The following is a 14,759-nucleotide window of genomic DNA, read 5'->3' as shown; positions in this document are numbered from 1 at the left end:
AAAAAAAGTTAAAAACAGGGTCTGAAAACCAATAAAATATAAAACATCTAAAGTTTACGGGGGCATCAAAAACCTGGGTGCCACAAAAGTCCTTATGGTGTAGAAAAAAGGGATATAAATTGTTGATGTTGTACAAAGTGATGCCTTTTAACAGGAGAAAGACAGAGAAAGACATGTTCATAAATTATTGTATGTGCTGCATTGACACCATTGTATCTCCGCTCCACACACACACACACTCACACACACACACTCACACACATAACCCTTGTCTAATCTGTCACTCTGTCATAATTTGATCATAATCCCTAATCATAATCACATCGTATCTTAAAGGTGTTCTCAATCTGGAGTGGGATTATGGGATTGCAGAGCATGTGTGTTAGAGTGTGAATGAGCGGTCCAAATATATTACGATGGTGGTGTGTATGATTTGTGTGTGTGTGTGTGTGTGTGTGTGTGTGTGTGTGTGTGTGTGTTTGGGGGGTGAATTTAATTTGATGATGGTTGGGTACGGAGCGCCTTCTCACTGATTCACCCGCTGAATCCACATTAAGCCTCATATTACAAAACAATAGACACTGACCTGTTAAAACTGTGTTTGTGCGCCCCTGCTCGCTTCATCTTTAATCTCTTTCACTTTAATTTGTTTTTACAGAACTACCCGACATAAAACAACAGATCTACTGCCTCTTCCTTTTTCTGTTGAACATACACATTTCTTTTCAGCCAAGCTGGTGACGCAGTTGATCCACCACTTTGGTCCAGACTGAACAATATCAACATCTGTTGGAAGCAGTGACCTTTGACTTCTGCTGTGGTGCTACGATGAAGTTGATGTTTTTGTTTTTTACTCAAAGATCTAGACAACCGTTGGATGGATTTACATGATATTTGGTACAGACATTCATCGTCCCCAGAGAGTACATTTTCATAACCTGTGATAACTTTTCCTCTAATGCCACTCGTACAGTTTTCACTTATCCAATAAAATATCTTTACATCTACATGTGGTGCAAGAAGTACTTCATTCTTGTACTCCTTATGAAAAATTCACTTTGTAAGCAGAATGGCATAATAAGTACTTAGATAGGGCTCAAGGTCCAAAAAGATGTTTTGTTTTTTTTATTTATATTATTATCTTTTATTAATCTTATGTAACCAAGAAAATAACTCTAATAACTTTAGCTTCAACAAGATGAAAATGAATACATGTCTCAAGGCTTTGGGGCTCTGCAGGACAAGTTACAACCTCATCATTCATGGAGTGGATCTTCACACAACTCAACATGCAGGGCCTTTCACCTATGATAATACATCATATTTGTACAAAGATCGCAGAATTGTGCTTAAGTACAGTACTGTACTAGTGCTAGTGCTATTGTAACTTTTCTGCTACCATGAGGTCACCTGTGGTTTTCAGTCAAAAGTCTTGACAACTATCGGATAGACTGCCACGAAATTTAGTACAAACATCAATTATCCCCAGAGGATGAATCCTGCTGAGTTGATCTCTTAACTTTTCCTTCTAGCGCCATCATGAGGTCAAAATTAAGGTGCTCAACATGTTGAACATGATACCTGCTAAACATGAGCCTTTAAAACACTGCCACTGAGAACATCGAGATGTTAGCTTGGCTGTTGCTGTGTACAGCCTCGCAGAGGTGCTAGTGCGGCCGCAGGCACTTGTTTACTATTCTTCCTTCCTGCCTCTTTCTTATGTCCCTCTTTCTCCTCTTATTTGAATTGATTGCAGCCTCTGTGAAAACCTTAGAGCTTCAGAGTTCACAACCTGTAACCTGGAGCCACAGCTGCTTCAGAAACTCCATTTACAGTGCACATATGCTTGGCACACAAATCCTTCTCCGTGTTAGGATATTTATACAATATATTTCTGTTTTTTTGTGTTTATTCATTCCTCTCCTGAAAGGGCAGTGACGGTGTTCAGTGCCTGTGTTGCACTCTCTGCATCTGAAGGTCAGCTGACCTGGGTGACCCCGCTGACCCCGACACACTAAAGAACATGTGCCAAATGAAATGAATTGCTTTGTTAGCAGGGAGGAAGATGGTAGTGATGTTTCTCTTTCTACTTGCTGTCGGTCTCCCCCTCTTCTTTTTTTTTTTTTTTTTTTTTTTACCTGCGCCTTTGCTTTCACTTGAGTTCTTCTTCTTCCGCCCACTCTTGTCTTTTCACAGCGAAGGATTTTCCGCTTGTGGCTGTAACCTTGGGTGAGAGAAGTGGTGAGCGGGTTTCGAACAAGACACCTCTCCTCTGAGTTTGAATTTATCGCTCAAAATGCAAACTCAAAGAAGTGCAATTTTAATACACGGCGAAATATAAATACTGATGGCTCCCTGAAATCTGTGTGTGTGTGTGTGTGTGTGTGTGTGTGTGTGTGTATTTGTGTCTCAGCATATGATTTTGAGTGGAGTAATTTAGCAGATGAGCGTGTGGCCATTGTTAGAGGGATAATCTGGCTCTTGCTGCTCAGATAGGTTAACATGCAGAAGATTAGACCAGATTACCCCAAACCACACCAGACAGGACAGGGGCCAGCCTTCCTCCCCCCTCCCTTTTTTTTCCATCCTCCTCTTTCTACTCATTCTTAATTTCATTCCATCCTCTTTTTGGCCTTTTTCTTTTTTTTATTCCTGTATCTTTGTCCCACTTTTTATCTGTCTCATTGGACTTTCCTTTTTTCTACCTCCTCCCACGTTTATTCCTTCCATTGCAGTAGTAAAAAACATCATTTAAACATCATTTAAAATGTCAAATGTCAAATATATACTATGTATTGCAATATATGTGTTTGAACAGGCCACAATCATGGGATTGGGAGGGATTACAGTCGGCACATAACTGTAATCATTCACTGCATACAGGGTATCAATAAAGTACTCATTGAGTAGTTGTGTGTACTGTGCCTACAAGGGAACATATCATAATATAAACATAAAATATAACATTAACACTAACCCAACCCACACACACTACACTTGTCAGAAACAAAAACACGCACAGATTCAACCCAGCATATATATAATATGCACAAAATTTCAAAACAAACTACAAAAAGTCCAAATATAAAGACAGCCACATGGTGCATCACTTTCACAACGAGATTTTTAGACCTTCACTGTCTGTTTTTTATGTGCTTTATAATACAGGAGAGTCACAGTAAACATAAACAAATACATATAAAACTAATGACATCGAAACATATATTTTATGCTATTATGTCCATTTTATTGTGACATGCATGTACAATGATTTAAAGAATAATTGGGCTCTTTTTGTTGCAGCGAGGTGACAAAACTGTTTTGATGTGCATATCATTTTTTTCCACTTGTTTCATTGCTACTTGGATGGTGTGTTGATGAATCTTAAGGTGCTACTACTGTCTAAACACCTCAACAAACTATCTTGACTCTACAGAAGTTTGATAGATTTATTTCTTTTAGTTTTCTCCCAGATTTATTACAAATCACAGGCAGACCCGACACAGTTTGAAGAACAACAAATCAAATTTCGAGGTGAAGGTACAACTCCACACACTTTTCGGCTCACACGAAAAGTTTTCTACAATAGTAGGAAAGGAGGTAATTTAATCTGTAATCTTCCTCTTCTCTTCTTCAGTGTTTCCTTCTCTTAACTTACCCCAGAGAGTCTGCATGAATATGTGTAATTAGAGGACGGTGTGTGTTTGACTGCAGAATGTGTGTGTGTGTGTGTGTGTATGTTGTTACATCTGTATGATTGTGTGTGTCTGCCAGCCAGACATTTGTTCAGACTCCAGCTGTTTGTATTTTTGGCTGCTGGTGTTTGTTTGTCTCATTCAAGCTATTAATTAAAAACACAGCGAGTGCTGAGATGACACCGACAACACACAGGATGATGATGTAATTACTGCCTTTACATCTGTCCCAGCTGGCCTGCGCTATAGGTTTAAAGCAGCCTAGAAATTATTAGTCAAATTATCTGATTATTTTGTTTATTCATCTGTCTGTCAGGTGTTTGTGCGTTAATGTCTGTGTCATCCATCTGTCGCGTGTAGGTGCTTACTTATGAGCATCTGTGCGTGTTTGTGTGGCACAGACCTGGTTATGCGTTTACACGTGTATCGATGTTTGTGTGTTTGTCGCCTTTTTTTTCTGCAAGAACTTCTCCACTCCAGCTGTTTCAGCAATCACACAGCTGGACTAACACCGCACCAGTAAAAACAGCGGGATTAACTTCCAGGTGTTGGGTTACAAACCAATCAGGGTGCAGGATTAGTTGCTCAGGTACAGTTACTTGAGTACCTGTGTTTTTGTGACAGAGGTCAAGCAGTGGTCAAGCGGTGACCACACACATGCACACACACACACACACACACAGCGTAATGCAGTGCCACAAACATCTGTCCACATGTGCAGCCAGCTTTTCCTTTCGTTGGACCAGTGTTTGTACGGAGATGAGGAAGACTAACAGTCTGTCGATTCTTCTTTTCAATTGCATTCAAGTAAAACAAGATAAAACCTATTAATTAGTCAGCTTTAGCGAGATGATTCATTGCTGTAGATTGGTTTTCTGGCGACCAACTAATTGACTGACTATTCCACACTCTGATAGTTTGGGATCAGGTTAGAAGAAGCACTGTCCTCCCATTTTCCACATCTCAATTTTCATCCCTCTTAGTGCTCTACAATTTAACCCCCCCCCCCCCCCCCCTTTTCCTTTTTTTTTAGGGTACCATTGTGCACCAGACTCTCCTGGAGCCCTACAAGAGCACAAAAGCACAACAAAGACTCAGGAAGTGATTAGTGGGCTTAACGAGGAGGAGGCTTCGGGGGGAGTTATGGGGGCTGTACGGCCCCTTGCATGAGGCAGGGTGAGGGGGTTAAAGTTTCAGGGCTTAAGAGGTCAGTGTTATGTTGAGGAGAGGTTAATTAGGAGCAGGGCTTTTGTTTGTGGGGGGATAAGGAGGCGCAGAGGCGATTCACTTCCTCGCTGTTTTCCTCCAGCCACCCGGGATGTGTCATCCACCTTCTTTTAGCCAGCTCTGCTTTCCCTTCTCCTACCTGCTAATTGTCCTGGAGCTGAAAGGAGACGTAGCCGAATTAACTTAATTGTCACCATTGTGACACACTTGCCCCCTCATCATCACCACCACACACACACACACACACATCTAGAGTACGTTTCCTCGAGTGTGTTTGGTGTCCTTCCTGCTTCGATTAGAAGAATGTCTTTTCAACTTGGAGGAGCTCTGGCCATGACTGTCGCTCAGAGACAGTTGTGTGTGTGTGTGTGTTTGTCCATTGTTCCGCTGTTACAACACACACGGAGACATACTGCGATCCTCTGTGGACTCAGGCATCTCAAGTAGAGGGGGATGAGCTTCTCAGAGTGAATGTGCGTGTGATTTAGACAAAAATAACTGACACTGGAGCAGCTTTCTTGGCTGCAAAATGCATCTGCAAATCCTTTTAATCACCTTTATTCAGCTGTGCAGTGAATTTAACCGAGTGAAGTTAAGTTCTGTTTTTGAGTTGTTTTTTGCACTGTGCTCCATGAGGAGTGACATTTTGTTCAGCTGTATTCTTTGATGAACGACAGTACAGTTTACTTGTAATCACTTGGCAAACTGTTGTCGCAGTTCACATCGGTTGATAAAGCAGATTTGCAGTATTTCAAATTTCTGGCATTTTTTTCCACAAATTGAAAATGCACATAAAAACACAATGCTGGAAACCCACCTTATGTCCCAGTTTTCCGGGATGACAGATACAAACAAAAACCAAAATGGCACAATGTCACATAAACTGTGCTAATGAGCAAGCTGCTCGCTAGCCTGTGAGCGTTGAAGCAACCATAGCAACGTGCGACGTGCGGTGAAGCCAATGTTGCACAATTTCCTCTGTTCCACTGTATTTTCATGCAAAGACAGAGAGTGAAGTGGGTTTATTTGCTGTTTATTCACAGCAATGCACCAAGAGTACAGATGTTAGCTGTGAGCTAGTTAGCGACCGGTGCACTATTGGAGCGTGTAGGAGCTTGTTTGTGTGTTTGTGTTCAGCTGACCTTCGGCTGAACTCTGAATTCTGTTATCTCCCTCAGGTTTTGTTCCTTTTTCCCTCCGTAGATTAGGAAAACCTTGGGATAGGTGCAAATTTTCCTCTAAGGTTGAAGTACTTTCAGCTCATGCAGATGCACAGTTCCAAATGGTTCCTCTGCCTGATGTACGCAGACCTGCAAACTCAGTGTCAATACCCACTTTTATCCCGTGGCTTTCCTACAGTTGAATTGTAAGAATGTCTTTCCAAATGTGTGCATGTGTATACACTGCATGTGTGAGTACAGCACGTGCATTTGAGTATATTATAAATGATTTTTGTAAAGCTTAGGCTATTTCACGTGATTTACTAAAGCAAGAGATTGCCTTGCATGAACCGTATGCATCATCCAGGGTGAAAAACTGGCACACAACTGCTCACACACCACTGTGTAGGGACATCTGTCTCTTGGGGTAATTGGCATTAACCCTTTTTAAGCTGGGTGACCCCCTTTTTCACGCCCAACACATCTGCACTGGGGCATTTGGATGAGTTTTGTGTGTCTGACAAAACAGGATGTGACGGCACATGATAAAAGAATTAAATAGTGTGGGGGTTTTTTTTTTTCTATTTTGGTGGAAGTTATTTTGTTTTGATGAGCCAAAAATATCTCATTTATGTTCATATTTCACACATGAGCTCCTTTACACACACACACACACACACACACACACACACACACACATCCTAACTTTGCACAAAGGGTGCCACACTCCAAAGCATATGGCCCAGGGCAACCAAAATGTGTTAATGTTGATTGAATATGCTATTAGACTAATGTTAGCAGGCTGTATAGGCCTGATGTTAATCCAAGGTAACAGAATGGAGCTGGAGCGTGGCTTAGTATCTCTGAACTTATGGATATTAGAGAACAGAAAAGTGATTAGAGTGGCGGGAGACCACTTAGAGAAACATACGCTTTCAGGTCGGGGTGAGATTTCCAATCACACCGGGTACCATCCACATTACTGCTATTAATGATGCAAGCAGCTTACCGGGAGGACCAGGGAGGTTATGAGATTTAACTGAATGCAGACGGTGATGTCAGTTTGGTTCAGTCCAGTTTGGTGAAGCGTTCATTTCCCAAATACCCATCATCATCATCAAATGTCCTGCCTCATGGTCTTCTTCTTACTTGTTTTTTGCTATAGTTTATCATTATTTATCTTCTATTTTGTCTTCTTTAATAGGTTTGTAGTGTTGTATCTGAGATCACATCACTGACGCGCTTTGTGAGCATTAAACTGATCTTAATTTGAAAAACTGGCAGCATTGTAGACTAAACATCTTAAAAACACAAAGAAATTGCACCACAGCAATGTAATAGACAGAAAGAAAAAACTGGTTTTTAACAGACCACTCATCAAAGTCAAATACTATTAGTTACCTCAGGGTTTGAGTCATGAGGATCTTTTTAAAATAATTTGGACTTGCTTTTTGCCTTCATGGTTCAGCAGGAGCTTGATCCCTTTAATGTGTCCCTGTCTACCCTGAGGCTTCTGGATCACACAGAGCTTGTTGAACTGAACCGTGAGCTTAAATAAAATGTGCAACTTAAGTGTCAGTCCTGATACTTTTTGTTAATGAGGCCATTTTTGGCCAGCAAGTACTGATTTGAATTTACTGTCTGATGTCCACTTGTTTTCATGTGGCCTTTCATCTCTTTTAGAGCCCCTGAATAGGCAGGTAAGTGGCCTTTAATTGTTTTTAAATTACTTCTTTTGGCAAATCATTTGTTTCCCGCTTTATGAAACAGTTAGAAAGGCAGTTCAGAAGATACATTATGTGTCCAGCTTGTGCATAAAAGAAGGGAGATAAATCCTCTGCGTTTGATTGACAGTGCTGCCATGACAACCCCGCATCAGCCCCTGAATGTCCAATGAGGAGTCAGAGTCAGAGTCCCTCCCTGACACCCAGGTGAACTAAAGAGACAGACTTCAGCAGACTCCCGTCAGACTCTTTCCGAAACTCACTTCGTCTCCCCTCGGGGTCACACTCATCATCCAGATGGTTTTCAGATCGCCGCTCGACTTTTTCTCAGCCTCCCGTCTCCTCTTGCCTCACTTCGCGGATGGGGCCCCTCTCCTGGCCCGCTCCCGGTCCCCGGAGGACCCTCAATCCGCATGCCCTCCAACGGCTTTCCCGGGACTGTGCTTCTCCGCTGCGCAGATCGCCAGCGTGTGTGAGACTTTGGAGGAGACCGGAGACATCGAGCGCCTGGCCCGCTTCCTCTGGTCCCTCCCGGTGACCGCGGACGGCCGCGACTCCATCTCTGAGCACGAGTCCGTGCAGCGGGCTCGCGCCGTGGTGGCCTACCACACCGGGAGTTTCCGCGAGCTGTACCACATCCTGGAGACGCACCGCTTTACGCGCGCCTCGCACGGTAAACTGCAGGCGATGTGGCTGGAAGCCCACTACCGGGAGGCAGAGAAGCTCCGGGGGCGGCCGCTCGGACCGGTGGACAAGTACCGTGTGAGGAAGAAGTTTCCGTTACCGAGGACCATCTGGGACGGGGAGCAGAAGACGCACTGTTTCAAGGAGCGCACACGGGGGCTGCTGAGAGAGTGGTACCTGCAGGACCCGTACCCCAACCCCGGGAAGAAGCGGGAGCTGGCGCACGCCACTGGACTGACACCGACTCAGGTTGGAAACTGGTTCAAAAACCGGAGACAGAGAGACCGGGCGGCAGCAGCCAAAAACAGGTCAGTGACTCCGGCTTGAAATAAGTTTTCCATTGAGAGTCACAGTTGGCATCTTGTAGGGAGCAGGAAAACGCTTATTGCACTGGCGAGAAACTGATTATCCAAGAGCCAATAAACGAATACAATTTATTTGGGCCTCATTTTTCTTATGAAAATACTGTCAAATTTTGACTCTATATGTCCAGAATTTCTCTTTACCCCCTTTATTGATCACTCGCCTACTTAGGACTATTATTCACTTGCTCGTAGAAGCAATTTCTTCTCCACAGGCAGCCAAGGTTGTGCGTAAAAGGGCCATTCATGCGTAAAAGCGCACGGCCATTCAGCTTGTAGGTTTTTGTTTTCTCTCTGTCAGTGTGCACTGCTTGATCTTTCCTGCCCTTTCTCTCACTATAACTTGCTTCAGGGTCAGTGTGTGGGTCAACCATCCTGTTAGTGAAGGAAAAACGTGCATGAATGGGTGCAAATCACTTACCATGCATGCATAGGCTCCAAGTAGTTATGACGGAGATGGTTTGTTATTCTGTTCTAACAAAAGATTTATTTCTAAGTTTTTTAATTTTGGGTTTAGATGGGAGTTTTATTTTTGTTCTTTTATTCCACAATAATAAAATAACATGAGAAGTTTTTTTATTTTTTTATTTTTTTTTTAATTTAACTTGTTGTATTTTATCTCATTTTACTAAAATGCATTTCCACATTTGGCTTGAACATCTCTTCTTCTTCTCTTCGTTTTCAGGTTGCAGCACCACCGGATGTGTCCAGACAGTGCACGTGCTCTTAGTGGAGGAGAGTGCAGTCCAGACGGGAGCGCAGAGCGCACAGATGGACAAACTCTTCTCTCAGTAACGGACAGTGACTCTGACTTGGATGTCTGAGACTTTTCAACCTGTGAATTGGACTGTTATGGCCTGTGATGGTCCACTGTGGATTACCGGAGCGAGGAGGATGATGTATGGTCAGGGTTTGAGTTGCAATAAACTTTCAGGGCATAAAACAGTTTCATCCTAGATATTACCCCAGACGATGTAAACGCAGGTTACGTGGATATTTGGTCTTTTTCTTTTGTTTCCTATGATAATATACAAGATATTTGATTTCCTGCTGCAGATCAGACCCACAGTTTTGATTTCCAACTGCATCACTGGATGGTGACAGTGCTCATGTGTTGACCCACCTTACACCATCAACCTAATTAAAAAGACAAAAAGCTGTGGACCCCTGTTGGACTTTAACTCAGGGACCCCCACATAATTATTTTCTCTAATTATTTGTCTATCTTTTTTTTTTTATTGGAACTAGTTGTTTCTTTAGAAGCCCCTGAATGAGCCCTGGATGTCCACTGCTTTAGACAATCAATACACACTGAATGCTACCTCCCTGTTTGGCTGTTTCTATGTTCATGAGGTTTTTTTTTCTTTACCTTTGTTTCTACTTTATTTAAAGTTCACGGAGCTCACTGTTCAGTCTGTGTGTGATGATAAGTCATACTTTGTGTTCATGCTTAATGCTGAATAAATGTTTTGGTATTTTATATATAAATAAAATTATTTAATTTATGAGTGCCTACTCTTTTGCAATAACACCATCCATGTAGTATCCTGAAGGACAATGTGTCTTCATCGTACATTATGTCATCTCAGGATTCACCTTATTATTATAATGATAGCATATATGTTAAAGATCTGAATTCTTCATCCACTGCTGTCTAACTAGTATTGACATACAAGTGATAGTTTACATAGATTCAATACTTGGTGATTTGATTTATGCATAAGGGAAAACTGGCTTATCACTGTGGTGTTTCTTTACACACCTTGAACTGCAAAGGTCACTGACTTAATTGAGATCGCACAAATTTCTCAACAATACATTCAACACATTCAGTGGCTGGTTTTCTCCTCTATGCTGAACGTTTGATATGTTTAGTGTCAGTTCGAAGGAATAATCCTTGTACTTCCTCAGCCAGGAAGGAGAGCAGAGAGGTGAAGACGTCCAGGCAGAGTCCAGCAAGATGCAGGAGAGAGACAAAACAAAATCATGAGACAGGACAGACCACTGCTACTGCGGCTGTCATGCTGCCATATTTTTCTCATTGTACTTTTCTTTCACCACTTTTAGACCAACAACAACAACAACAACAACACATTATTGGTGGGGAAAAGTGTCTGAAAGGTGGGAAAGCTGGGGTTACTGCAGGGCAGGAGCTCATATCAGGGTCTGTAAGGGCAGGAGAGTTAGTCGTATGGCAAAGGCAGGCAGAGAATGAATGAATGCATGACTGACATGAGGGCTGATGAAGGGTTTTTCATAATAATACATCAGGTGTGAAGTTGTGAATGTTTAAAATCCCCTCTAGGCATATTTTAAGATGTATGGAAATACTGTTACATCTAACATGTTTTTTTTTCACCTTGTTGAACCCCTTATCCCTCATTGAAAAATCTAGAATTAATGAATATGCAAATATGTTTAAATGCGAGACACCCTTGTCTTACTTATCTTTGATATTTGGGTTTTTGGTTTCACACGATAACACGATGGATTCTTTCCACAACTCTTCTTTTTTACAAATCACTATCTCACTGAGTAATGCATAAAACAACCATTTTCATTATCTATAAATCTACGAATTATTTTCTTAAATATTGTTTTTTTTTATGTAAGATTTTTGAAAATAGTAAAAAATGTCCATAATTTTTGACAGCCACTTATGATAAGATCTGATGTCTTGTTTTGTCAAAAGAAAAAAAATAAATAAAATAAATAAATAAAACAGTTAAAAACCCAAAGATATTAAATTTACAGTAGCAAACGGAATATCTCCCTCTGCTCCTTCTCCCTCTCCTCCAGCTCGTCCACTTTCCATCTCCCTTCCACCAGCGTGTCTTTGCACAAAGAACAGGGCGACATCTTTGTTCCTGGTGGACGCATCGATGAAGATGCTTGATTTAGCTGTGGCTGAATATCTTTGGAGCGTACATACTGTTTGATATCTGGGGGTATACGATCTCACAGGGAATTTCACAACCGACCTACCATCCTTTTTTTACACCCTGCTACCTCTGTGTGCCAAGACATGGCCTGCCCCTTGATACACATGGAGCCCCAGGAGGCCTGTGAATGAGCCTGTGAGTGAGAAGCCTCGAACACAGGGGTGGAAAATTTCTTTTCGTGGAGAAACTTTTGGTCTGTCACCTGCAAGACAGGTGGTCCCCTTCAGTCGCAAGCTCCTCCACAATAGTTACCTGGTAAGGACAATGAACCTGCAACAGACATGAAATATATATATAGAAATACCAGCCAAAAACACAAGGGAAGGTTGCAAAGTTCTTTGGTGACCTAGATAGTCAATAAATTAAACAGAAAAAAAAAAATTCGACTTACTGGCTTTGCCATCTGCCCTCATTTTCCTTCATGCTTCTTTAACCCTTTGGTCTGCTACGACAGCGTCCAGCCCATCACACATACACACATTACAAACAAGGCCATTGGAGCCTAAATGGGAAACACGTTCTTCTTTTATTCTATGAGAACATTTCCATCTGATACCAGCTATAATGTAATAAAAGTAATAAGCTAATCTAATTTATATCCTTCTCCAGTCACGTTGCATAGTAACTCATTCTAAATGTTACATATCAGCCATGAAGTTAAAACACATGACCCCACAGTGGACACGGAGTCTAAATGACGCAAACAAGATACATTCATATTTTGCACAAAACATTTAATAATTAATTTATTGTAACATTTTGCACAATGACATCTATGTTCAATGCAGCACTCCTGAACACAAGTACTACAGATTTCACAATAAGACTTAGGTTCCTGATTTATATTGCACATATACTAAAGAGACTAAAACTATTAAAATCAGAGAGGTGCTTTGGCTTCAATCTTGAAAAGCTGCTATAAGTTTTGAAAACCACCAGATGTCGCTGTAATAACTTTATTTGAGGTGATAAAACTTCAATTCTTTTTTTTTTTTTTTGGCACAAATAGGAAGAAAACCACAAAGCTTCATCAGGCTTCCTCTGCCCATCACTGTTTAATTAATGACATGTCCACTCCACTACATTTCAGAGGAAAACATTTTACTATTTACTCAACTACATTTATCCAACAGTTGTGGGTGCTTGTTACATTTTAGTTTTTGCTTGGAAAAAAACATTTGAGAATCATATGAAAAAAATAAATCAAATTGACCATATTTTGCAGACTTTTTGTCTTCTAATTCTACATAAAAGAAATACAGTGAAGTTGTTAGCACTTCCACCAAAGAGTGATTTCCCCACTAAATCCCTCATTTAAACAATTATTTGAGGCTCAAAGAAATAAAATCATCTTTAATTTCACAAAGATCACTGAAAAATCCAAAGAAATTAATACACATTTGTGTAACTTTTCTTTTTATTCTTTCCTACTAATTAATTGTCTCACAATCCCCCAGTGACCACTTGGAGGGACCTGACCCCCAGGTTGGAAACCACTTGACTGTATTACCTCAATATATTAAAAACAGTTACTGTAAAAATAATAATGCACCAGTTTATGCATAACAATTACTTTTCTTTTCAAACTTTTTAAAGTACAATTGCTGATAATGCTAACTTATTAATACTTTTACTTGAATAGGATGTTGACTGCAAGACTTTACCTTTCAATAGAGCAATTTTAGGCTATACAAACTTATATTAACACTTTCACTTAAACAAAGGATCTGAATACTTCTTCCACCGCTGAAACGCTCCTGAAACGTACATTTACGAGGAGCACTTGAACACAGCGTTCCTCGACGTCACGTCCTGGAAGCGTCATCAACGCGGCCATACGTCAGGCGAGGCAGTAGGTGGCGCAGCTGGCCTGATGTAGTCCGCGGGTGGAGGCTGGGTGACTGCACCATGTTCAACACAGACCATCTCTGATCTCAGCTGATCCTGGAATAAAGTCAGACCTCAGCTATTTACAACAATATGCATTTATTCAAGGAAGCTACTGCACATGAGAACAATTATGAGGTATTTGTACTTCACTTGAGTATCTCCCCTTTCTGCTATGTTATACTTGTACCCCTCTACAATTCAGAGGCAAATATTGTTTATAAGTTTTACTCTGCTACATTTATTTGATAATTTAACTTCTCATCTTCTTGATTCTGATCTAACAATGACATGATCCTAACAGTGAGATATGTTTTGATAAGTACCCTGACAACCGAGTATTTTGTGAACAACATGTGTTGAACGTGATTACACTGCAGGTCCACCTGAAAGACCAGTGGAGCTGGATGAGCAGGGGTGGCCCCTGGACTGGTGAGCGGGCCACGGCATCCAGATGAGAGCCAGTGGGGCGAGCCAATGTAGTTAGAGCGGATACAGTGCAGATCCAAAGTCTGGTGGAGGGTAAGATTCAAAAGGCCGTAGATCAGGGCGAGGTCAGAGGGCCCAGCCGGTTTAGGTGATGTTAACTGGCAGCTCAGTTAGAGACTTCTACATTCATGGGTGTTTGTGTGTGTGTGTGTGACGAAGACATCTGAGGACGCTCACGTCACGGCCCATGATGGAGAGTGACAGTTGCCACGACAACCCGTTTGTCACTCATTGTGACTGTGACCAATCGACCAGCAAAACAACAACAAAAACAAGCAGGGATCAGGGTTATGACTGCAAACGGATGAGTCACATGTCGAGTACGTTTACAAAGGTCATTTGTCTGGATGTGACACAGATAGACAGATAGATAGATAGATAGATAGATAGATAGATAGATAGATAGATAGATAGATAGATAGATAGATAGATGTAATGTCATGTAATGTTAATACCTGAAAATATATATATATATATACCTATTAACTGTCCAAGTTGCGACAGCTACTGTTCCTGACAACAACAACAATTTAATGGCCATTTTAAAGACAATAATGTTCAGCTTTGATTGACAGATATTAATTCAACC

General features: G+C 41.3%; 1 protein-coding gene and 1 long non-coding RNA gene across 3 annotated transcripts in view; both read left to right on the top strand.

The window, feature by feature from the left end:
- Nucleotides 1–7,986: 7,986 nt before the first annotated feature.
- Nucleotides 7,987–10,357, top strand: six3b (SIX homeobox 3b). The gene is made up of 2 exons (XM_071463482.1): nt 7,987–8,798; nt 9,538–10,357. Exons 1-2 carry the CDS (start codon nt 8,104–8,106, stop codon nt 9,674–9,676), a joined length of 834 nt encoding a protein of 277 aa, XP_071319583.1. The 5' UTR covers nt 7,987–8,103; the 3' UTR covers nt 9,677–10,357.
- A 2,715-nt stretch (nt 10,358–13,072) lies between these two features.
- The window catches only part of LOC139608976 (uncharacterized), a 2,316-nt gene continuing 629 nt past the window's right edge, over nt 13,073–14,759 (top strand). Inside the window, exons 1-2 of one of the 2 annotated variants that reach the window (XR_011685124.1) lie at nt 13,073–13,819; nt 14,062–14,203. This is a non-coding gene — a long non-coding RNA (uncharacterized lncRNA). Of the gene's footprint in view, nt 13,820–14,061; nt 14,491–14,759 lie in introns of both variants that reach the window. The other variant, XR_011685125.1, reaches the window with a different exon arrangement.

Source organism: Trachinotus anak, unplaced genomic scaffold (genome assembly GCF_046630095.1).
Source record: "Trachinotus anak isolate AG129_WGS33_773 ecotype Australia unplaced genomic scaffold, CSIRO_AGI_Tana_v1 ptg000025l, whole genome shotgun sequence".
Taxonomy (NCBI): domain Eukaryota; kingdom Metazoa; phylum Chordata; class Actinopteri; order Carangiformes; family Carangidae; genus Trachinotus; species Trachinotus anak.
Note: the sequence above shows the minus strand (reverse complement) of the source record. Positions and strands in the feature narration are given on the sequence as shown.

What these genes read in the sequence shown, in the direction of transcription:
- six3b (XM_071463482.1), top strand. Translation starts at nt 8,104, where the DNA reads ATGGTTTTCAGATCGCCGCTCGACTTTTTCTCAGCCTCCCGTCTCCTC. An exon ending in GCGGCAGCAGCCAAAAACAG is followed by an intron (nt 8,799 to 9,537) that starts GTCAGTGACTCC and finishes CTTCGTTTTCAG; the next exon opens with GTTGCAGCACCACCGGATGT.